Below are 23,545 nucleotides of genomic sequence, written 5' to 3'. Positions count from 1 at the left end.
AATGAAGGCTGCCACAGGTTCTTTCATGTTTGAAAGGGGAGGGTGAGGGGAGGGGTATTCAGCTGCAACATGCAACTTCACCACTAGAAGTCACACTGTTTCTACAATTCTACACACTGAACTTTTAACTGAAAGCAAATAAATGCATTTGTTAAAATGTCAAACTGTTGCTTTAACTGACCTTCGGTGAAGCTGGCACACAGAAACAACTGGACTCAACAACCACAACAGCATTTAATTACGAAGCTTTTATTAATTTCTACTTTCCATGGAATGAATGACGTGTGAGAAAGTACATGTAGAATCAATCTACTGTTAGTGGGTTGGTCATGGTAAACAGATTAACGGACAGAGGAGCCTCAAAGTAGCACAGAGGACTCAAAGAGGTTTTAGCCACTTCAGATGCTGCAGGCCTGTAGCTTCTGGTCGGCCAGCTTGAGAGACACCCAGGTGTTGAGCATTGAGGCCCTCAGTTTGCACCACACCAGGTGATTGGTCAGGCCGAAGATCTGCGCCGCAAACTGAGCAGCGCTCTCGGGGGAGAGGATTGTGGAGCAGCCGAGTCCTGTGGGGGAGAACACAGGATGTTACAATGATGAATAAATTTACATGGAACCAACATTACAACCACACAACCACATTTTAGTTTTGAAATGCATCACTGACTAAGTTTACACTAAAAGTTTTGTAGCGCCTAAAACAGAAGTTTGGCAAAGAAGCTGGCCCCGTTTTAGTATGAGAACTCTGGGCTTGTATTGTAGTCAGATGGAAGAAGATCATCTGCTTCCTGTTTACACCGGCACACACATGCCCAGTGTTCATCAATGGTCACATGATGTATGGTTTCAGGTGTGTACGGATAGATGGGGATTACTACTGATGCGGTGCTAAAATGAAAATGTTTTAGTGTGGATTTAGCCTGATGTTTCAGCTCAGATTACAGTTAGGAGAAATGATTACCACTTGGCATACGGAGGGATGACCAGACATCCTGTGCGCCCCAATCAGGAGTGAGAGGTGGGCAGTTGATGACAGGATAAGCAGTGTTTCCTGACATCACTGGACCAAGGCCGTTACTTCTGCCGGCCACAGCCACAAACACAGTAGGTACACCGTCACCTGAGGAACAACAGATATTAAAAGGACATGATAGAAAAGTAACACTTTACTGTGTGAAAGGAATCCCCTCAAAAGATGAAAAAGACCTTCATATTCTGCTTTGATGCGGAGAGTCTCATCTGGTCCTTTGTGTGCCGAGGTGACTCTGAGGATGCAGGAGATCCCATAGGAGGAACAGGCCTTCTTGATTTTTTCACAGTGGGCCAAGTCCGAGGTGGAGCCCATCAGAACCACCACCCTGCCACTGGCCTGGGACTCCAGCAGCAGCTAAGGACACAACACATGAGCACTCATTAGCTCCACGCGAGCCCCGGATAAATTAATTCTTCATTAAAATGTCTAAAAATGAGTAAACCTATGTTATATTGTGTTGCCATATGTGCTTACATTATCAAAAATATTTCCAACAATGTTCAAACTCAGAAAAATCCCCAATTTTAATTAAAGGTAACATGACATTTCATTTTGGTCACCTTTCAATTGTCTTAGATCCACTAATGGCGTATGAGAAACAACAAACTGTTTGTCCTTCCACTGTTTGTATCGGTGACTCATAATAGATAACGATTACTCATTGCCGTTTGCTTAGCGTTCTCTTGCCAAAGCTCTCCCACTAAAACACAAATACACAGGGTAACCAAGCCACCCAAGAAGCTTACGGGACAAGAAATAGTGGTGAAGACAACTCCCATGATCCCGCGCTGCTTCACAACATCATTAAACCAGGTATTGTTGTTATTGTTTTGATATAGCGCGGCCGAAGTTACATATTGTACATTTAAAGTAAGACTGTAGCTTTAGCTGAACAGTGTCCACATGTGAAACAGACTGGGTAAGGACAAAATGCTAAATCATTAACACAAGTTGTACAAGTGAAGAAAACCTTCACTAAATAAGCCAGTGGTCATACCAGAGCCATTTGATTTTTCATGGCTGCTTTTCCACCTTAAAATGTTTCAGTATGTGTTTCAAATGTATTGCTGGGCTTCAAGGTTTGTTTCCAGAAGTAAGTTTAATTTAAAAAAATTATTGAATAGCAACCCATCACTTGTAAAAAGGGACAACCAACTACTTTCTAAAAACACAAACTCTATTTAAAGAATCAAAGTAACAAAGTGATAAAACTTAAAGCAACAAAGCTCAAATAACAGTTTTTTGTATCAGTGACACAGTTGATTAAAAAGGTAAACAAAAGTCAAAAGCATGTCTTAATAATGATTAGGTTAGTAAACTAGGTTCAGTGTACCTTGACCCTTTCAGAGACCCACTCAAAGTTCCTCTTCACCATCTGCATGGCCTCAGGGGTCACTTCTTTAAGGTCTCGATAAACCTAGAAAGGAGAGAAACAAGGCATTTTATTTGGCGTCTTATCTTGATCAATTCTTCAAAGTATCAAAATCAAACAAGACATAAACAAACACACACAAGCCCTGACCTGCTTGTCTTTTTGCTGGCTTCGATCTCCGGCCGGCCACAGCCTCCAGGAATCGTTGTCGATCACATCAGCCAGCACAACCTCTTGAGTTTTCACATTCACACCAAACTCGATCTATAAAGGCAACAAAGATCATTGTTGTGCACATGTGCAGCAGCTCAGCAGTAATGTGGTCACACTACATTAACCAGCAGAGGGCAGCAGTGCTCTGCGTACCTTCATATCCACCAGCGTGCAGTTCTGAGTGGCCCAGGCCCTCTCCAGAATCTCAAAAATGGCCACCGTGCTGCGGTTCATGACGTCCACCTCACACTGACCGATGGTGACCCCAGCCAGACAGAACTTGGCCTCCAGCAGCTGCTCCTCTGACCACTGAGGGTCGTTGTTGGCATCGTCCTGCAGAAGACAGCAGATACTGTTGGATGTGATTTGACATTTGGCCAAACACTTGGCAGACAGCCAGGGACAAATGTGAGACCAACCTTAAAGAACATTTCCATCTTCAGCGGAGAGAAGCGGTAGCCTTCTTTGACTCCTGGATTCCTCTTGAGGAAGGATCCGGTCGCCACTCTCCGACACACCCACTCGATGGGAATCATTTCACAGTGGGCAGCGATGAATGCTGTGTCAGAGTGCTGCTTCACGAAGGCCGTCTTGATGCCTGCAGAATGGGATAAATATAATCATTTATCTGACGTTCCCCAAAATCCAAACCTCATGATCGTGTATGAGCAACGTGTGACCTATCTGCAAGCAAATGTTATAAATTCTCTCCTTCTGAGTCAATGTGTTCTACACATAAATCTTCAAAACAGACAGCAGCAGTTTAAAAGACTTTCAATTTAGCGCAGTTTAGCTTCGACCCGTAATCTAAGGTTAAGTGACGCAGGATGTGGTTGTTCACGTGCTTGTGAATTAAACGCTGCAGAGTTTCAAGTCACAAGAAAGCCATTACCAGAGCTGGTCTGACACGCACACACACACACAACCCACACTCACGAGTCACATATGGGACATGGTTACCCAATTACATCTAAATTAAAACAAGGTGGACTTTTATTTTGGAATCTGGTCTTTCTGGAGCCAAAAACTTAGCATGAAGGCCCAACGCTTCCACAGATGTTTAAAGTTGTTACTGACTTCTTTTAATACAGCAAATGGGTCAGGATACAATCATGTGCTCTCTGTGGCGCTAGTACAGGTAATTGACAGAGAATTACCAACTATTTCAATAATCAATGATTGAGGCCATTTTAAAAGCAGAAATACAGATGGGTTGACTGGTGCCAGCTTCTCAAATGTGAAATTTGCTGATTATCAGAGTGTCCACTGGAGCTTTGAGGGATTGTGTATTTTTATATTATTTTGTCATCTAATGGACAGAAGAAAAACAATTAATTATAAGTATTGCAAAAAAAGAACAAAAGGTATTTAAAAAGACACTCGGTGGAGTTCTGTTTGCCAAGAAAGGATAAATAGGCCAACGTTTTTTTTTTTTCTCTCTCTCTCTACAGTCACCTCCCTGACTTTCGCTTATAAAACACTTCTGGGTGATGAACTGGTGATGAGCACAGAAACAAATACAGTGGCAACTGTAACAAGTGTAACAAGCTAGTCCAGTTGCATAGCATAGAACTTATACAACTTCTGAAGACCTGAATTCTACAGCACGTTTTAACCACTCTTAATAAGGGCTGAACAATATGGCCAAAAATGATCTCAAGATAAATATTTTCATATCAGTCAATAATTATCACAATAAATGTCACATTATTATTATTTTTGTAGTTTCAAGACTGAATTTGCTCCCACGAGAGAAGGCTGTGGGGTTGTAAACTTTGGACAGAGAATGTCAAACATTTATTCAAACAGATCTGAGTTAGATCAATTCAGTGTTTTTCCTCCTCTCTGTGCACAATGTATAAGTAATATATCGATAAATACCGAACCTTTGATATATTGTTTTCTTTGATGTATTGCTACTAATGAACATTATATTATGATATTTGTTGATATGGTTTTATTGCCCAGTCCTACTCTGCATAATAACGAATGTTTCTCAACATGTGGTAAAGTTGCCTCAGGGTGAATGTGTACCAGCCCACACATTCACTTGGCTGCGTGGTGGGTTTTTTCAACTTGCTGATGCGTTTTACCGGATTCCTGAAGCAGCTTGAACAAGCAGCTCGTGGTTTTGTTGGCGATGGCAGCCTTTCCCTCCATCTGGTCCTTCCTCACCGCGTTCCCCGCGGTGATCTGGTCCTTGGACTGGACCAGAACCCGACCGGGCGGCTCCAGCAGCTCAAAGATCTGCTTGGTTTTACCCTCATTCAGCTTCTGTCCGATCTTCAGCTCTGAAAACACACACACAGATTAAACCGCCGCACATTCAACTCACAGCGGTGCAGCGCGCACGCAGCGTGGGGCTGTACCTGAAGTGGAGGCCATGGCGGAGTTCGTGGTCGGCCTGCAGCGCTGAGAGAAAACACACACAAGTGGCGCACAACTTCAGGAAGTGTGTGAAGAGGAGAAAGAGAATACATGTAAAGAGGAGTGGGTCTTACGTGCTCTGACAGCCAATAGCGTCCCTCAACTGATTCACACAGCCAATCGGAGCAGCGTACCCCCACCACGTGGCGAGGGCAGACGCTCCATCCTCTGATATGAACAAGAGGAAGCACTTTTTTTTGTAAGGACTTATTCACTAAACTTTTCCCTCTCACAACAAAGCTGACTGATCAATAAGTTCATCAGCAGAAAGTATTCACCCTCGTGACCGAATCGATCAGTTAGTTGCTTCAATCATCGATAGATATCGCGTGTTTCGTCCGGTCAGGATGTCTGATAAGTTACTTTGATTCTGTGATGGCGGCGTCTCTTGTCTGTTAAAGTTCCTTTCACTGTTTTTTTTATTGGATCGGTTCTTTATCGTTGGCCTGCGTCGGTTTCTGAGATCGAGTTAGTAACGAGCCACGTTGTGGCGTATATCGGTGACACGTGCTCGGCCAATACTGTCAGCGCACACGGGGACGCACGCACGCGCAGGAAGAAGTTCTCAAACAACAGAGCATCGCGAGAGGAGAGAGACGGTGTCCGTTAACGGAGAAAGAACCGGGACCAGGACCAGGACCAGGCAGAAGGGCCAGACACCGGGATGGAGTTCGAGGCGTCCGGTATCGGGGAGGAGTGCGGGGTGTTCGGGTGCGTGGCCGCCGGAGAGTGGCCCACGCAGCTGGAGGTGGCTCAGGTCCTCTCTCTGGGGCTGGTGGCGTTACAGCACAGGTAAGTAACGTAGCGTGTGTGTGTGTGTACGTTTCTAACGTGACTGGCTTTTGTGAATACAACTGCTCCAAGTTTCACTAAGACATCAGAAGAGGAGAAGTCCGTTTAAATATTGGCACAGAGGGAAAACACACAGTCAAGACCCTGAAGACCCTAAAGACCCTAGGAATGTCTCATTTAACCCCAACATACCTGACTCTGTTCAACACGTGACTCCACTTTGTTATTTACACTGTGAGAAAAATGACTGAAAAACTATCACTAATACATTTCTGTTTTCCAGATAGATTTTCTGTTCCTCTAGTCATTATCTGTATATAAACCAGCCGAATCAGTTAATAAACTATCACACTAAGGATCAGGATAAACACGAGGTGATCAGTCACACGCTCAACCACGGATATATGTGAAAATATACCTGAATATCTTTCAGCTCAGCACTCAGCAGTGTCATGTATTTTAAAGATTCTTATAAGGCTCCAACTAAAGATAGTTTTTCCTGTTTTGATCAATTTACTGATTATCTCCGACCAATGTTGTGTCTCCAAATGACGAAATAATTCACATGATTAATCTTTATAAGAATAGAATTGTTTGTAATCTGATTCTTACAGCCTTGTTTTAAGATTTGTCTCCATTGCACCTTGGTTGCATAACGTCTTGTACGTTTTCTCACATTGGGTAAGTAGCCATTACCTGTCTCTCTGGGGATGGATGGGGGGAGGCCATTGAGCGGACAGAGTTTATCTTTATTATTGGGATGTGATCCTGCTCTTCTTTGCACTGGGCCTCTGTGTTAGAGCCAGTGTCCAGTTTTTTCCTTGGAGTCTGGAGTTTGGGGACTGAGAAGAAAAACAAAGGCTTTTATTTGCAAAAGGTTTTGCTATTGAGACTTTTCAGATTTATGGGCAAGCAAAGTTTTTTCTCTTGGTCTGACAGCAGACTTCATCAGGCGTTGTGCTTTTTGTTAGCAGATACAAGCGTGCCCTCGTGCGTAAGTTCATTATGAGGCTCCACGACAATCATGGGACTGACTGGGAAATTGCAAAAGCCTCCAGTCAATTGTGGACATCATGTGACGTGCAAAGTGATTAGAGAAAAGGGCACATTTCAAACCTTGATCCACAGCTTTCCTCTTCATTCCTCTGTTTGCTGAATAGGGATCTTCTCTTTCGACCCTTTTTTCCACAGAGTCTGCAAAACAAAGAGCCATTCTCTAAACATACATAAAATGTTTCAGCATGCTATTTCAATGAAGTTGAATAGACAGGCCTTTTCCTATCTATTATAAAACTCTGAACAAAATCTAATTTAACCTGTTTTCACATGATTACTTCACTGAGAGGAAATGCATAAAGAAAAGTAATTTAAAAGTGAATTTTTTAAATATAATGTAAATGTGATTTCACAATGTAATGTCTCCATCTGCATTTTGATTGGTCCCCTATAAGCTATTGGCCACATGGTCACAACATTTTTGTGACCCCACCCAGCTGCCTCAGGTTGCAGCATGCTCTCATGTGCACACCGAATGACAGGCTAGCAGAGAGGGTCAGTTAATAGGGTTGGCAACAACAAGTGTTTTAATTCCACTGGCCGGCCAATGCAGCGTCTTCCTGGAGTTTGTCCAGTAGCAATGAGAGTTCTAGGACTTGAAAGATTGAAAACCGCCATTCAGTTGGTATTATTTCTACTATGTCAATAAATAACAGAACCTGACAAGTACCACCGCTCGTTTTACTCTCTCCGTCTTTATCATAGCACAGACTTCAGGCTTTCTAGTTCAACTTTGCATTGTTATGGTTGTTTCGTGCTCTGGAAAGAAGCCAGGGTGATAGTTTGTAGTCATGGTACCATCCGGTCTTTGTGAGAGTGGTGGTGACAATAATACCACGTGAAAATGCAAGTTTGGAATGGTTATGTTTCTAATTTAACTGTTTTTATTTTTACTTTGGAAATGTTTTTATTTCCCAGTTATTTTTCTTTAAATTAAACTTTTAAGTGTCAGATTGTCCAAATTGAAAATCATTTAAATCAGCACTTTGAAACATGTAAAGTCCAGCTTGATGTTTTTGGATGGTGTGACTCTTCAGACGATTTCATGGATGACTTTAGTAACAGTACAAGACTTGACATTAGACATGAATAAATAATCATGCTGGGGCTCACTCTTTAATCTGTGCTGCTGATCCAAGCGACGCTCCTTAGCTGCATGCGGCCTCCTTTCCTCGTTGCTTGGCGTAACATCGAGGCTTATAGACGAGACAGACTCAGTACTACAAGTTCTCTCCTCCAGCGCTCCCACCACTGTCGGGACTGTGTTTGCCCTCATCAAATAAACATCAACGTGATCTCTCTCCCCAGAACCCTCCAACATCACGAGTTCTCCCGAAACTTCTTGTTGGTCTGCAGTTCTCGTGGCGTGTGGCGAGCCGTTAGTCGTGCGATTCATAATTGCGTCCACCTCATCGTAGAACCTCATAAGACGTCTGGGGTCAGCTTCGTCACTCTTGCCCCTCTGGAGGGAGCGGTAAAGGTACTTGAGGTTCTTGTACTTGGTGTGGCACTGTTTCCAGTCCCGCTCGATGCCTTGTTGAATTAACCTGTTGGAGATCTGAACGAAGATGTCTCTCTTTCTGGTCGAGCTCTCCAGCTGCCTGCACACGCGCTCGTCGGACCAGACTTGGATCAGCGCTCGCACCTCCTGGTCGCTCCAGTTTCGACCTGTGTCCGACACCGTGACTACGTGGATCTGGTCAGAGCTGGATGGATCTGTTAGATGGAGTGTTTTAAAAAATAGATTAAGGAGAGAAATAACAACATACGGTGTCAACTGCCCTGGAGGTTTGTTGTAACTTACCTGTTCCGCTCCATTTAGCTTCCATGTCTACCTCCATATCGTAATCATCACTGTTGTCATCTGGGGAAAAAACAAGTTTGTGTCTTTAAGCCTTGAATACCAAACTACTGTAAGCATTACAACCTGAATACATACCATCATCAATTTCTATGACAACCTCACTTTCTGAGGTTGTCGTCTGTGCTGGTGTTTGCAGCCTCCCTTCTGCCACTTCTCCATCATACAGCCTCCTCTGCATTTCCACGCCGCCGTTTTCCAGCCCACGGTCCAGCAGAATGGCCTCCACCTCATCGAAGAACTTCATGTACTTCCCTGGGCCTCCTGCGGCGCCGCCCCCTGCAGCGTGGGCACTTTTCGCAGTCTTGTAGTCGTACTTCAAGTTCTTGTATTTCGTCCGACATTGTTTCCAGTTGCGCACCACCCCGAAAGTTCTCTGCATTTGACGGGCCATCTCTTGGAAGATGGACTTGTTGCGTAGCGTGCATTTCAAGCGCTCTCGGACATGCCGGTCAGCCCACACGCACAGCAGGGCTCGCACCTCGTCGTCGGTCCAGTGGCGGCCCCCTTCCTCAGCCACAGTCGGAGTGTAAGGGAGAGCTCGATGGATTTGACTTTTGATTCCTGCACAGATCGTATTATGTTATGATTGACTTAAAAAAGAAGTAAAAAATATTATATTTCCACCTAATTTAAGTGAAGTAAAGCGAAAGTTAGATTCCATAATAAATGTTTGGTTCTGTTTCAGGCCTGAAATGCTTTTAACAAAATTGTTTTTTTTAACCGTCTGACATTAGTTTGAGTTTAAATACTAAACTGTGTTGAACCTTGTCGGATGATGATTAAACCTACATTTACCTTCCTGTGTTGGGAAAGTGCCTGAGGAAGAGTAGATTCCTCTTTGATTACCCACATCCTCCACTTCTTCCTCCCAGCCCTCCACTGGCCTCCCGTCCACTCCTGGGCTGTAGTTTGCTGAAGTGCCTGCTGCTGCTGCTGCTGCTGCTGCTGCTGCTGCTGCTACGTCAGGCCTTCTGCCCTGAAGTCCCAGGCTCCTGCACTTGGCCTGACACTCCCACCAGCTTCGCACAACACTGAGCCTCCTCAGGCGCTCTGAGATCAGCTCAAACGTGGCCCTGCTCTCGGCTACGTGCTGAGCGCCGACCTCGTCCCACACTGACATGAGAGCCAGCACCTCTGCGTCCCCCCACTGCTTCTCCACTGAGCTCTTCTCTTGCGCCACCTCCGTATCCCCTCCTCTTTGTCTCTCTGCTCCTCTCTCCATGTTTGAGCTGACCTGGAAACGCTTTCTTTCTCCCCAGCCTGTCCGTCTCTGCTGCCCGGTTCCCTAGGCAACCAGGCGGTTAAGCCTGAAAGCAACGCCTCCATGCAGAAAAGCAGCCTCACCACTGGCTTAAGCTGTGTGCTGAGGGGGCGGGACCAACTGTAATCTGAGAAGCAGCTTGGTAAATGGGTTGAAACTGCAGCAAGGCGACTCCACAGACGAGAAGCAGCCGTTTCCTCTTCTCTGCTTCTCTTTCCTGTAATAGTTCAGCGCCAGTCAAACCAGTTTGGTTTCTGTAAAGGTTCACATCAAGTTTAGATAACGACTAGAGGTTTATTCATCTTTAGACTTGCAGAAAATAGGTTTTCATTACACTGATTATAAAACTCAAATCCCACTGATTTTCAATGTGACTGTTTGTGTTTACTTAGGGGTCAGGAAAGTGCCGGGATCGTTACAAGTAATGGAGCCAGTCCACCGACGTATGCAGTCCATAAGGTAACTGTTAATCGTGAGCTGAAGCACCATCTCTAATTATACAGAAGCCTCATTAAACTAAAATCACACACACACACACACACACACACACACACAGAGATGTACTGAACATGATAATGATTGTTGAGCAGGGCTCTACTGGTTTGTTTCAAAGCTTAGTCTCACTTTACAACCTGCTGCATGTTATCACTTACTTTATCTGTGCAGATGGTGCAAGCGGAAACATGTCTCACTCTTGTCATGTTTTTTAGGGCATGGGATTAGTAAGCACTGCTTTCTCGCCCGAGGCTCTTCTGAAACTGCGCTATGGTAACCTTGGCATCTGTCACACGCGCTATTCAACTACTGGGAACTCCGAGCTGCAGAACTGCCAGCCCTTTGTGGTGGACACGCTGCATGGCAAGATCGCCGTCGCGCACAACGGCGAGCTGGTTAACGCTCTTGCCTTGCGGAAGAAGGTGAGGATGACCCTCTGCTTGTTCACACTCAATCTGGTGCAATGTAAATAAATGGCTCTTTCATGGGTACTGTCGTGTTCTTTTTTCCTTAGGTAGAGAGGGTAGAGTCGGTCTGGTTCAAAAAAGTATTTATTTAGAAGCAATGAACAGCTACTACATAGCTATGGGCACTCAACGTACAGCCCCAAGCCGCCTAATACCGACGGGGAAGTCAAGAGTCACCCCGAGCGGACGACAGGTGCAATATTTATAATAATAGGTAGAACTTCATTGGGAGGGGGAGTCACGTGGCTAGTGCACAGGCTGGTCCCAGCCTCTAGGCACTGGAATCTGCCAATGATGAGGAGCCGCTCCCAGTTTCGTCCCTCCTTTGACAGTAGCTGGGAAAATCTTCACATTCTGACAGTGTTTGGTTTGGTGTTTTAAAACAAGCCTTGAATCGGCTGACAGCTTGTGAGCTTTCAGTATGACATGCGCATTTTCTAGACAAAACAACGCCTTTCCTATCTGTCCTTCAGACCCTAGTGGCCGCTGCTTGAATTCTTTCTAAGGGTATGTCACAGTTTTTTAAGAAAACAGTGCATTCATGTATGTGTGATGTTTGAAATAAAGCTAATGGAGTTTATGCTGTAATATAGTAAGTTAGGTATGAGAACAAGTTAAAGTACAGTGTATTGTATGCCACAGATGTACAGTCTTCTCAAACAGGCATTATCAGACAGGTGCAAGACTGAACTGCGATGTGACGCACACACACACACACACAACAATCAACTTCAAGATTAAAACCAGCCAGCAACGGCTACTATCAGTCACTATGTGAAGGCCGCACATTTTCCCACATATTCAGCCCAAACTGCCCCTGCCCCCACCCCTGTCCAACATACTGCACTTGTTTAGAGTTCAGTTTCATTGCCATCTTCACAGACACATATTCAAAGAAAAACATAGATTTTAGTCTTAACAAATCCCTCCTTTCACACCATTTTATGGTGTGAACAACTTACTGGGGATCATCCACGAACTCCCCAACCTCCATCTCATCCAATTATCTAGGGGGTTGTTAATTCCAGAGTCTGCGGCCATGTTCTGTGCCATGGTGCGTAAGGCGGAGAGAGCCCTGGTCACCGAGCCATCAGGGGCGGTATTGTTGGGGATAAATGTACAATGCAGAAAAGTAATTTTTCATTTCTAAGCATGTGATTGCTTCTAATATCAATGTGTGTGTGTCAGTGACATTTAGTGTGTCACTTTCATGTGTGTGTGGTGTGGGTGCGATACCGTGCATCTCAGGTGTCGAGTGAGTCAGAGTTTTCACCGCTATCTCCCAGCCCCCCTCCTCCAGTCAATCCGCATAAGCAGCCGCACCTCGTTCCTCCGGACACTCCCGAGCCCAATGCCCCCTCTTTCCACACTTGTAGCAGGTGTCTGCATCCATGCGGGGACCGCCTCTGCCTTGTCCTCTGAAGCCACCATGTCCTCGGTTGAACTGGCGGCCTCTGCCGCGTGTTTCTCTTTGCTCATATGGAACTCAGAGGTGCGTAGCTGAGTTTAAAGTAGAGTATACAAGCTTATATTTGGAAATAATCAAGACAAGACATACAGATAGACCCTCCTTTTGCGGTCAACGTATTACTTTAAGATTTTGAGGAGGAGTCGGCCAAATCAGTGGCTACTTCTCGTAAAGACCGAGAAGGTGGGTCAGTGGGTGCACAATGTGTGAGGTGGTGCCAAATTGCTCCTGTTTTTCCTTTTACTCGGATCGCATGTGAGGTACACTCTGTTACCTCCCAAGGTCCTGTCCACCTAGGGTCGGGCCACTTTCTCTTGTGAACTTTGACCCTTACCCAATCACCCGGTCTTACTGGAACAGGAGTCTCCGTGGGGGTCTTGTCAGAACATCCAGCAGCCGCCTGGACCTTTGCAGACAAAAATTCAGTAAGATTAGTTAAAGCTTTCATGTAGTCAGTCAATTTCTCCTGACGTACATCCAACCCGGGTCCATAACCAGGGTCTTGAGGAGGCCCTGGCATGGGCCGTCCTGTGAGAAGCTCATGTGGGGATAGATGGGTGACACCATTGGATGAACTTCTTATTGACATGAGCGCCAAGGGCAGTGCTTCAACCCACGACGAGTGAGGTGTTGTGACATGCTAGTGCTGTGACATGTTGCTGTAATCTGTGTGTATCTGTGTGGGTCGGGGTTGGTCGTGTTGGTATGTCAGGGGTGTGTATCTCTAACTGTAAAAAGTTCCCGTCGTCATTTGACTCTTAGTGGAAAAAATAAAAATAAATAAATTAAAAATAAAAACACAAGCCAATCCAATGATGTCAAACTAGTTGTAACCCGAGCTCTAATGTCCCTTGGTCTCCCCCAGGTGGCGTCCTTGTTTTATCCCTAGCTGTAATACCCTTTATCAGCCCCCAGATGGCAGGCGTACACCGCTAGTTGTACGTTCTTTTATCCGCCACCAGATGGCGACCTCACTCTATTTTTCTTATTTCGTTATTTATTCTGTCTCTGTCAGCCGAGTGACCTTCCTCTTGTTATCTCCTCCTAATTTGGTTCTCTCTCGTTTTCCACACACACTTTCATTTACACTTGTATCAGACTTAGTGCTGTGTCACCATAGTTCCTTTACATGAAGTTCATATTAGGACTACTCAGATCAGTTCCATTACCCACACATATTAGTTACCTTAAGTTCTTTAATCAATCTCCAAATCGCTATTGTTTAGTATTTAATAAATACCCACACATTCAGACCTCTTAAATCTTATATTTTTTATGTTGTCAGTTTTTTGGTCTCTGTCAGTCTTTTTATTCTAGTCAGTCCTTTCATCTGTCAGTCCTCGTAACATGTTATGGTCCCGGCATCTTTTAATTTGTGCCCGATTCAAGTAACGGTGTGTCTGGCTAGTTAAGCTCCTCACTCGTCAGTGCCGGTAGCCCCTTCCTCCAGTTCACACCCTAATCCCAGATTAGGTTGCACGGATGCAATCTATTGCATGAATTGTCTGTCTTTTCTCCAATCTGAATTAGTTTTAAGGGTCCGTGCGTCACAGGGTGTGGCGCCCGTCCCGCGCAGGTCCTAGACCTCGCTTTTTATCTTGTTTCTTCTGAGCCAAGACAGGGTCCCGGACCCCACACAAGGTCCCTGACCTTTCACAGGGTCCCAGACCTCTGTTTATTTTACATAGCCCCTCATTGCTTCCATAAAACACAGAACGTTATTATTTTACCTCCTTTTCTCCTCTCCGCACACTCACAATCTATATCAATGCCTATATAACTAATGCAGAATTTGTTTTAACAGGTTTCTGCTTACCTTTTAGGTTGGCGCCTTGTGAGTATGTAGAGAATCGATCGGAGCGGCCTCGACTTTTGGGTTCCGGCCTTTCTGGTCAAAAGTTCGCTACAGGATCACGTCGGGGTCACCAAAAGTTGTCGTGTTCTTTTTTCCTTAGGTAGAGAGGGTAGAGTCGGTCTGGTTCAAAAAAGTATTTATTTAGAAGCAATGAACAGCTACTACATAGCTATGGGCATTCAACGTACAGCCCCAAGCCGCCTAATACCGCCGGGGAAGTCAAGAGTCGCCCCGAGCGGACGACGGGTGCAATATTTATAATAATAGGTAGAACTTCATTGGGAGGGGGAGTCACATGGCTAGTGCACAGGCTGGTCCCAGCCTCTAGGCACTGGAATCTGCCAATGATGAGGAGCCGCTCCCAGTTTCGTCCCTCCTTTGACAGTAGCTGGGAAAATCTTCACATTCTGACAGTGTTTGGTTTGGTGTTTTAAAACAAGCCTTGAATAGGCTGACAGCTTGTGAGCTTTCAGTATGACATGCGCATTTTCTAGACAAAACAACGCATTTCCTATCTGTCCTTCAGACCCTAGTGGCCGCTGCTTGAATTCTTTCTAAGGGTATGTCACAGTTTTTTAAGAAAACAGTGCATTCATGTATGTGTGATGTTTGAAATAAAGCTAATGGAGTTTATGCTATAATATAGTAAGTTAGGTATGAGAACAAGTTAAAGTACAGTGTATTGTATGCCACAGATGTACAGTCTTCTCAAACAGGCATTATCAGACAGGTGCAAGACTGAACTGCGATGTGACGCACACACACACACAACAATCAACTTCAAGATTAAAACCAGCCAGCAATGGCTACTATCAGTCACTATGTGAAGGCCGCACATTTTCCCACATATTCAGCCCAAACTGCCCCTGCCCCCACCCCTGCCCCCAAACACTGCACTTGTTTAGAGTTCAGTTTCATTGCCATCTTCACAGACACATATTCAAAGAAAAACATAGATTTTAGTCTTAACAGTACCATGTGTTGAGTCATATCCAAACAGCAGAGGTGAGGAGTAGCAAAGTAACAAAACTTTTTTCAAAATCCCCTGATCCAGAGAATAACTTCTATCTAAACTCTGTTGTGACTGTTACAGTTTGCACAATGGATTCTTTTTTTTAAATTACCAATACAAAGACTTCAATAATCTCATACTGCATAGTCCTCATGTTATGTAATATATACATGTATATAAATACTGAACTTGTGTACATAAAAATGTGTATAAAATCTTGAAAGACTTGATGCTCTAAAACTCAACACATGAAACTGAATTGTTCCACAGTGGAGCCCATCGTTTTACTGGGACTCACTTTGCATGTAATGGCTCTTTCTTCAGCTCCATTAATGTTTGTCATTAAATCACAACTAGATACACCAACCTTTGTTTAGCTGTCTGCGTCTTACACACAGTGGTAACTATGCATGTTTCTAGTAGAAAATTGTGTGTAGGGTTTTGCATTTTATCATATTATGATCATTTAACAGAAAGGTAATAAGACATAAAATGGCAGGATTTGTCACATACAGTACCTGAGACATCAACATTAAAACTATCTTAGTGTTGTTTCTTGTACAATTGCTTGGAAACAAGCTGACCTACATGGAGAACCCTCTAAATGTACTATATCAATTGTTGTAAATGTCCTGGGCAGGTTATGCGTCATGGCGTCGGCCTCTCCACCAGCTCAGACAGTGAACTCATCACCCAACTGCTGGCGTTCACTCCACCTCTGGAGGAGCTAGATGCACCAGACTGGGTTGCCAGGTCGGTGCCATGATGATAATACATTTTATAACATGAACCCTTTTCTACGCAGTATTATAATAATTGTTTTGTGTGTCTGTTGCAGAATTAAAAACCTCATGACTGAAACTCCAACATCATACTCACTGTTGATGATGGTTAAAGATGTTGTCTACGCAGTGCGTGACCCTTACGGAAATCGACCCCTGTGCATTGGACGTGTTGTTCCCATCTCTAAACTGCACAGCCCAGGTTTTCTATACAAGTTATTTGTTGCTTGTGACATTACATCAGACGCATGTTTGTCCTTATAAGACTGTGCCAAGAGGCCTCACGAGGGGTCATCAGTTCTCCAGCCAGAATGCTTTTGATTTCAGTTTGGCCTTTGGCTTCATTGGAGGTCAGCGGTGTCAGCTGGTGGATGATTAACTTTATGCTCTGTCCCTGTGGTCAGGTGCTGGGGAGGAGGACACTGAGGGGTGGGTGGTGTCATCAGAGTCCTGCAGTTTTCAATCCATTGGTGCCAAGTAAGTCTTTTTTTTTATTACCACCAACACGACACCCTCTGATTGTAATTGTGGGTAATGACCATTTTCATGTGTCTCCTGGTTCTCAGGTATTACAGAGAGGTCTTACCAGGAGAGATAGTTCAGATCTCCAAACATGGAGTCAAGAGTCTGAGTGTTGTGCCTCGCCCTGAGGGAGACCTCCCCGCCTTCTGCATATTTGAATATGTTTATTTTGCCAGACCAGACTCTATTTTTGAAGGTATGAATAAAAGTGCATCTTTCTAATACTGGTTAACAAGCACAATATTCTGCATTATCAGTATTTTCTATCTCTGTACTGAACGTGACCACATAAAACCGTTTCTAGCCTCACTGCATTGGCTTCCTGTTTGTTTCTGCATTGATAAAAGATTTTTATGACGTTTAAACCTTTACACACATAAGCCCCAGTGTATATCAGGGATTTACTAACTTGATATGAGCCTGCACACCATCTTAGATCAGCTGATCAGTCTTCTAGTACTTGCCAGAGCTTGGATGGTGATTGATTGATTGATTGATTGATTGATTGATTAGGCCATCATGCTTTTGCAGTGCAGGCACTCAAACTCGAGAATGAGTTGCTTTCAAACCCTCAAAACGTTATTTACAAAAAAAAAAAAACGAAATCTTGAAATTGTTTTTTAAAGTTCTATTTTATGTTTTGTTCCTCGTGTGAAGCACTTTGTAACTTTGTCAAGAAATAAAGCTATAATTATTATTATTATCATTAATATTGTTAATATTATTTTTACAGGACAGATGGTCTATACTGTGAGGCAGCGCTGTGGTAAGCGGTTAGCCATTGAGGCTCCCACCGACGCAGACCTTGTCAGCACCGTGCCAGAGTCTGCGACCCCCGCTGCACTGGGCTACGCTCAGCAGGTCTGTCTCTGTCACCTAACGCTACCACTCACTACATCCTCCTGATTCACTTCTGTCCTAACAAGCTGTTCTCCTCTCACAGTCTGGGCTGCCATACATTGAGGTTCTGTGTAAGAACCGCTACGTCGGGAGAACGTTTATTCAACCAAACACCCGTTTGAGGCAGCTTGGAGTTGCCAAGAAGTTCGGAGCACTGACAGATAATTTTGCTGGGAAGCGGGTGGTGCTAATCGACGACTCCATTGTCAGAGGCAACACCATCTCGCCCATTATAAAACTGCTCAAGGAAGCTGGAGCGACAGAGGTGTGTTGACGAAGCAAATTACATAAACTTGTACATATTACCCTGTTCAGACCTGAATGTGTTTCTTGTGATTGGATCTCATTTCCCTGCACATTCATCATTGTGTTTATGACCAGATGATGTTTTGATGTTTTTTCCAGTCTGAGTTTAGAGATGTGTCCCATGAAAATGTTTGTGTCTGAGCGTGAGATAGAGAAAGAGCAACCCGAGTCATGAATCAGTTAACGCATTTAGGACGCATAACGCTGTCCACTTGTGATTGGATCTCTCAGGACGGATGCTAATACCAGGTCTCAAAGGGGTCTATGATGTTACACAGTAGGAATGGACACCCCCCCCCCCCCCCCCAAAGGATCGCAGGGCAATTTTAAGTAACGTTCATGTTACTTAAAATTGCATTTTTTATTTCTCCATTACTTCTAAAATCTTGCTTTTTTTTGTAAAAAAAAGGAATAATTTGACTTCCTCAGCTAATGTCAGGAGAAATATATATATATATATATATATATATATATATATATTGGACTCACTAACCCTCAAGCAAAGCAGCTACATTGCGTAACAAATGCAAGCTGACTTGTCTAAACCATCATGTAGTAATTATTGATGATGTGACGAGAAACATCAGCTCAGCGGTTCAGCAGTTGACTGATCCCTTTGTGCTGTCTCATATCAGTGTTTTCTTAGCACTATGTTTAAAGTCTAATTTATATGTATAGCTTAAATAACTTGTCAGTTTATGACAAGTCTGAATTTGTTATGGCTATAACTCAGATTGTTTCCCCACCGGTCTGAGACATTAGGACCTGGTGTCCGTGGGCAGTTCGATGGTCAAAACAGGTTCCAGCCCGAGAAGCAGCAAAGGCTACATGTGCCCACCTGAATGTGACATTTATTTAAACATTGATCTGTATTAACTCCTTGACAGGTTCATATCAGAGTGGCTTCTCCACCAATCAGGTTCCCTTGCTACATGGGCATCAACATTCCAACCAAGGAGGAGCTCATTGCCAACCGGCCCGAGTTTCAGGACATTGCTGGATACATTGGTAAGTGTGAACACAATCTCACTTTTATTATGTCCTCTTCTTACACTTAAAAATAACGTCTTTCACAGTTCCCTTTACAAAACCCATATATTAGAGCACAATAAAGTGGAAGCATTCCTTGATCTGTTGTACAGGTGCAGCCAGTGTCAAGTATCTGACTGTGGAGGGCCTGGTATCAGCTGTTCAGGAGGGAATTGCATCCATGCAGGAGAAAGACAACATGATCAGCTCCAGTAACAAGTCCAGTAAGAAAGTGGGCCACTGCACCGCCTGTCTGACTGGGAAGTATCCAGTGGAGCTGGAGTGGTAACAGCTGCAGCAAGGCCATGGTTACAGCAGCGTTGGATTAACTTCAAGCGCCAAATGTAAATGAAATGTTCTTTGACTGGATAAGAAATGATTTAATTTTCCTGCAGAGGTAAAACGCTTGCTTTTGGCGACCTCCAGTGGTGGCAGTTTCACCTGTCTGTCGTCCACTGATGCCACTGAAGTGCCTGACATAAATGTTTTCATAAAAATGTTGAAACTACTTTCACACATGTCAACATTACTTGCCTTAGCAAATATGTGCATTTGATAGAATTTGCCGTGTCAGAAGCGCACAAAGATAGTGACCAAAAAGTAAATTGGTCTTTATTTTCCTTACGTTTATTTCTCTACCTTTGTTTCATAAAAATTTACAACTTTGCTTTGTTTTGCGTATGACTGTTAGAGATTTTGATTTTCTTAACTTTAAACCTTACATGTATGTAATGAAAAAGTTAAATAAACTGCAATGAGAACGCACCATTTGTGTTTTTAATACCAGAAACAGCATTTACACATTTATTAATAATGAACAGATACTACAGAAATAAACATAATGCTGCTTTACCTTCAGTGAAACACCACAGAACAAACTCTAAAATGTAATGACAACATATGGGAACCTTTCACTCAAATTCAGTTTTAACAGCATTCAAAAAGAAATATAGAAACCAAAACTGAGATGGAAAATAGCTTCATAACAACCACTGTTATGTGTCAATAGTGGAATAAGAGCTTCACAGCTTCTTTAGCTCAGACTGCGCCAGCTGAGAAATGCACATCCAGTGTAACCCACTGTTTATCTTTGAAACTAAAGTTAAACAATATTTGTACTGGAAACCTTGCACTACTAGACAATCATAATACTTTGATATTTGTTATGTGACAAACTGAATGGTTTTCCACTCTTGAACTTGTTGGAGAACCTGTATGGGCAGGATTTTACAGAGCAGGTGTGATCCGTGTCCTCCATTTCCTGCACAGGTTGGGGGGGAAGAGGAGAGGGGGGTTAACGGAATGCAGGAATGCAGGTAAAAGATACAACATGGGAATTTGTGTTTATTACCTGGGGGAGGAGCCATTTGCCATGCTGCTCTCAGGAGAACCACCTGTTAAAATAAATATAATTAAATTACTTTAATAACAGCAGAAATAAGAAGCTCTGCATAATACAGGGTTTTGTGGAGGAGACTTACAGAGACCAGAAAACTCCGCTGCAGATACAGGCCGTCTCTGTCTCATCCCGGCTTCCTGATGAGCGTCTGCTGTGGGCTGCTGCGTGCTGAATTTGTTACGCATGCTGGGTTTGCTTGAGCTGTAGAAGAGGTCATCACGACACACCTCAGATCCGGAGAGACGACGCCTCAGCATTTCATTCCCATGGCGTTGGGACCCTGGGGAGGATGTGTAGCACTCTTCCCTAGAGCGCTTGGACAGGGGATGATCGCCCCAGCCCAACTCCCTGTTGCGTTTCCTCAGTATGGAGCGGTGCGGTGACAAGGCCAGAGCTGCCAACGCTGAGGAAGAGTTTGCTCTGCTGGCCTCAGGGCACCTTGCGCAGATACGGCAGGGATGGCTGTTAAAGAAAGATGATTTGTTCAGGCAGACAAACTTGTGGTAGAGTCTCAAGAATTCCTCGTCAATCTCCTTCTTGGAGTAGGAAACACCGATGGATGGCAGGGAGGAGTCAAAGGAGTGATGGCGCCGAAGCCTGGGACGACCTGCTGTGGCTGACTGAGGTGAATGCAGCTGTGGCTGGAGGGAGGGACGGGAGTCTTGAGGGTAAGGCATCCTCTGTGGCACTATAGGCTTCTGTGGAGGGGAGGACAGAGAAGGAGACATCAATCTGCGCCTCATGGGCTCTCGGGAAAAGCTTTCCTCGGAATTATCTCTGGGGCTCCTAGAGAAGGCGTAAGGGGATCTACTAAGGCTGTTTATCATCCGAGGTTTTAAGGGACTCTGCCTGACTGGGGAGCTGTAGATATCAGATCTTTCTGCAAAAGAGACTTCTGATGCGTACGTGGAGCACCCAGGAGCCTGCTCTGAGCGTGCAGAGAGAGAATGCCTTTTAGACCTTAGGGACAGGTCCAAGGATGAGTTTGCAGTGGGATAGCGAGGCCGTGAAGGACTGCCAGCATAAGTGCAAGGCTTTTCTCCAAGCTGTTCAGACATAGAGTATGTCGTATTCAGTGAGACCTCTTTAGGTTTAGAGGTCTTAAAGTGTCTAGAGAGGTCCATCGCGCAGACAGAGTGGTGCTGCTCTCTTCTCGGCGGTCCTCTCTCCCTTCCAGGAGATGGCTGATCTGCTTGCCAAGCCAGCCGACTGGTTGAGAACTGCAAAGGAGAGCGAGGGGCAGATTGAATCGTCATGAACTGCCTTCTCTCTGGGCTGTAAGAGGTCTCCCTGTGCTGCATCCCGCTGGTCATCTTTCCTGGGTTGCTGTGCCTCAGAGTGTTGTTGTGACTGCCTTCCCTCGACTGCTGTCGCCACCTGTGGTACCTCCTCAGTACAGAGTCAGCGGCATTGGAGAGATTTTGCCGTTGCCGGGCCGTTTCTATTCGACTGATCATGCTGGGGTAGAGCTCCACGAAAGAGCTGCCCTGACGCCTCAGACTCATTTCCAGTTCCTCATCTTGGTCCTCAGGCTGGAGCTCCATTTCAGAAAAGTTTCCCTCACTCTCATCCAATGAGCCAACAGTCAGCTCAGTCATGTTACTTTGTGCCATCCCTGTAGAAAGGAAATGGGAAAAGAAACATTACCTGACTGACAACAAATATAACTTGCTTCATTTCCTTGTCTGTCATTAATAAATATTTCTGTTGCTTTCCAACTCTTACCATCATCATCCTTGGAATATTGGCTGCTGGAGGATGCACTACTATCATCAGCTCCATCATCTTGTAACGTGAACTCCAGCTGTTAAAAAAAAAAAATCAGAATGAATTCAAGAATTTCCAAGACAGAACGGTTTGGTAAATACAAGCACAGTTTATTTACCTGAGAGTTTCCTGTAATGTCTTCTGCTGGGGTGGAAGAAATATCAAAATCATGATGAAATTATGAATCTGTGAATTACTATTCTTGCTGGAGGTGATTGATACGTACCTCTCGTATTGCTCAGATCTGTCAGGCTCTGGAAGAAGAAAAAGGTTAAATGATTTCCTGAAGCTGAACTCTAAATCAGGTTCTGTCTGTGTGAAAGCCATGTGTGTGTGTGTGTGAGAGTGTTTACAGTGACAAAAACCTTTGATTCCAGATGGCTCAGCTCTTGACTTGACAGCTTCATGTAGCGTGCAAGTGCTTCTCCATGCAAAGAGCAGGGACAGAAAAGAAACACAATGAGACCAGGCTACATCACCACTACTGGCCTCCAGAATTAGACAAAAAAACAAATGACTGGAACTAACATTATTTTACATAATATTCAGGTACACATACAAGTATATCTGTAAATGGAATGCATTTTCACAATAAGAGCCACACGTGGAGGAAAATATGATGCAACATAAATTGTATACGTCATACGGATCATTTGCAAGGGGCATTTCCATTAGAAGTAGTGCGAGTACAACAGTGGAGAATCAGTGCAGCATATATTTAACATTTAGATTGTGTTGTAGTTGAATTACTTCGGGGTTGAGTATTTGCGAAGTCGATCTCCAGCCCCCCGTCCCGGTGCTGAAGCTTTGAATACTGATGGAGACAAAAGCAGAGGTTAACTTACTGTCTGTCCAAACGCTTACAGCTGAGCTTCAAGATCTAACTTGTGCTAGCGTTAGCTACTCCGCGCTAAAGCTAACACGAACCACAACGCACCTTGTCCACGATTCTGTCCAGCGACCTTTTGAATAGAAGGCTGTTTTCATGGAGTCCTCCTCTAAAGACCGCGTCCATGTTGGATGTAACATAAACACACGCTGTGTTGCTGGTGGTGGACGGGGGTGGACGGGGGTGGACGGGAGCTAACAGTAGCACACGGGCTAACCGGTGGAGAGAGGAAGGCGCGTTCAGGTTCAAATGCTTTCCACAGAGTGGTGACACGTGATTGGACAGCAGACACGTGGGGCGTTCAATGCTCCTGGGGAATAATGATATTAGCACTAAACAGCTTGTTCGAGTATTTCAATTAACGTACTAAACTCCAGAATTTAAATACAAATATAACTGAAATACAAATATAACTGAAATAAAAATATCACTTAAATACAAATATAACATATATACAAATATAAATTTAGTTTTCGATGGAGATGGCTACAATGTGTAGCAGTGACAGTGTGAACGATTTGAATTCACGTTACGTATAAAATATTGAGTGAATATAAATTCACACGCGCACGCACACACATGTTATTATTATTATTATCATTTATCGTTATTTTTATCATTACTATTATCATTGTTG

The 23,545-nt window shown here is 44.1% G+C and overlaps 3 protein-coding genes across 7 annotated transcripts; 1 reads left to right on the top strand and 2 right to left on the bottom strand.

The window, feature by feature from the left end:
- Window positions 1-228: 228 nt before the first annotated feature.
- On the bottom strand, window positions 229-10,006 carry paics (phosphoribosylaminoimidazole carboxylase, phosphoribosylaminoimidazole succinocarboxamide synthetase). Of its 3 annotated transcripts, XM_034583658.1 has the most exons (16): window positions 9,708-10,005; window positions 9,552-9,674; window positions 8,832-9,317; window positions 8,697-8,756; window positions 8,006-8,608; window positions 6,953-7,030; window positions 6,533-6,678; window positions 4,987-5,029; window positions 4,711-4,908; window positions 3,037-3,215; window positions 2,771-2,950; window positions 2,555-2,668; window positions 2,366-2,449; window positions 1,206-1,386; window positions 961-1,119; window positions 229-565 (listed from the first exon to the last, which is right to left on the bottom strand). In XM_034583658.1, the coding sequence occupies exons 1-16, from the start codon at window positions 9,976-9,978 to the stop codon at window positions 399-401; spliced, it is 3,072 nt and encodes a 1,023-aa protein (XP_034439549.1). In that variant the 5' UTR covers window positions 9,979-10,005; the 3' UTR covers window positions 229-398. The 3 variants fall into 3 exon arrangements, with proteins under 3 accessions (XP_034439549.1, XP_034439548.1, XP_034439551.1); XM_034583657.1 differs by having other exon boundaries at window positions 9,552-10,006; XM_034583660.1 differs by lacking the exons at window positions 6,533-6,678; window positions 6,953-7,030; window positions 8,006-8,608; ... (2 more) ...; window positions 9,552-9,674; window positions 9,708-10,005 and adding an exon at window positions 5,119-5,807.
- Window positions 5,126-19,611, top strand: ppat (phosphoribosyl pyrophosphate amidotransferase). Its single transcript, XM_034583671.1, has 11 exons — window positions 5,126-5,836; window positions 10,410-10,476; window positions 10,728-10,934; window positions 15,955-16,067; window positions 16,153-16,298; window positions 16,501-16,573; window positions 16,663-16,814; window positions 17,352-17,479; window positions 17,562-17,783; window positions 18,712-18,832; window positions 18,967-19,611. The coding sequence occupies exons 1-11, from the start codon at window positions 5,709-5,711 to the stop codon at window positions 19,140-19,142; spliced, it is 1,533 nt and encodes a 510-aa protein (XP_034439562.1). The 5' UTR covers window positions 5,126-5,708; the 3' UTR covers window positions 19,143-19,611.
- si:dkeyp-117h8.4 (uncharacterized protein LOC572032 homolog) lies at window positions 19,610-23,180 on the bottom strand. Of its 3 annotated transcripts, none has more exons than XM_034583668.1 (9): window positions 22,957-23,180; window positions 22,770-22,833; window positions 22,385-22,440; window positions 22,246-22,273; window positions 22,138-22,163; window positions 21,978-22,056; window positions 20,335-21,867; window positions 20,205-20,247; window positions 19,610-20,114 (listed from the first exon to the last, which is right to left on the bottom strand). In XM_034583668.1, the coding sequence occupies exons 1-9, from the start codon at window positions 23,032-23,034 to the stop codon at window positions 20,081-20,083; spliced, it is 1,941 nt and encodes a 646-aa protein (XP_034439559.1). In that variant the 5' UTR covers window positions 23,035-23,180; the 3' UTR covers window positions 19,610-20,080. The 3 variants fall into 3 exon arrangements, with proteins under 3 accessions (XP_034439559.1, XP_034439561.1, XP_034439560.1); XM_034583670.1 differs by having other exon boundaries at window positions 19,890-20,114; window positions 22,138-22,160; XM_034583669.1 differs by having other exon boundaries at window positions 19,891-20,114; window positions 20,205-20,244; window positions 22,957-23,179.
- Window positions 23,181-23,545: the final 365 nt, after the last annotated feature.

Source organism: Hippoglossus hippoglossus, chromosome 4, assembly GCF_009819705.1.
Source record: "Hippoglossus hippoglossus isolate fHipHip1 chromosome 4, fHipHip1.pri, whole genome shotgun sequence".
NCBI classification, from domain to species: Eukaryota; Metazoa; Chordata; class Actinopteri; order Pleuronectiformes; family Pleuronectidae; genus Hippoglossus; species Hippoglossus hippoglossus.
Note: the sequence above shows the minus strand (reverse complement) of the source record. Positions and strands in the feature narration are given on the sequence as shown.

What these genes read in the sequence shown, in the direction of transcription:
- ppat (XM_034583671.1), top strand. Translation starts at nt 5,709, where the DNA reads ATGGAGTTCGAGGCGTCCGGTATCGGGGAGGAGTGCGGGGTGTTCGGG. An exon ending in CTCTTGCCTTGCGGAAGAAG is followed by an intron (nt 10,935 to 15,954) that starts GTGAGGATGACC and finishes TGTCCTGGGCAG; the next exon opens with GTTATGCGTCATGGCGTCGG. An exon ending in CTCTAAACTGCACAGCCCAG is followed by an intron (nt 16,299 to 16,500) that starts GTTTTCTATACA and finishes CCCTGTGGTCAG; the next exon opens with GTGCTGGGGAGGAGGACACT.
- paics (XM_034583657.1), bottom strand. Translation starts at nt 9,978, where the DNA reads ATGGAGAGAGGAGCAGAGAGACAAAGAGGAGGGGATACGGAGGTGGCG. An exon ending in GAGGAAAGCTGTGGATCAAG is followed by an intron (nt 6,679 to 6,952) that starts GTTTGAAATGTG and finishes TTTTCTTCTCAG; the next exon opens with TCCCCAAACTCCAGACTCCA. An exon ending in GCCAGCAAAAAGACAAGCAG is followed by an intron (nt 2,450 to 2,554) that starts GTCAGGGCTTGT and finishes TCTCCTTTCTAG; the next exon opens with GTTTATCGAGACCTTAAAGA.
- si:dkeyp-117h8.4 (XM_034583668.1), bottom strand. Translation starts at nt 23,034, where the DNA reads ATGGACGCGGTCTTTAGAGGAGGACTCCATGAAAACAGCCTTCTATTC. An exon ending in ATATTCCAAGGATGATGATG is followed by an intron (nt 21,868 to 21,977) that starts GTAAGAGTTGGA and finishes TCCTTTCTACAG; the next exon opens with GGATGGCACAAAGTAACATG. An exon ending in AGCGGAGTTTTCTGGTCTCT is followed by an intron (nt 20,248 to 20,334) that starts GTAAGTCTCCTC and finishes TTATTTTAACAG; the next exon opens with GTGGTTCTCCTGAGAGCAGC.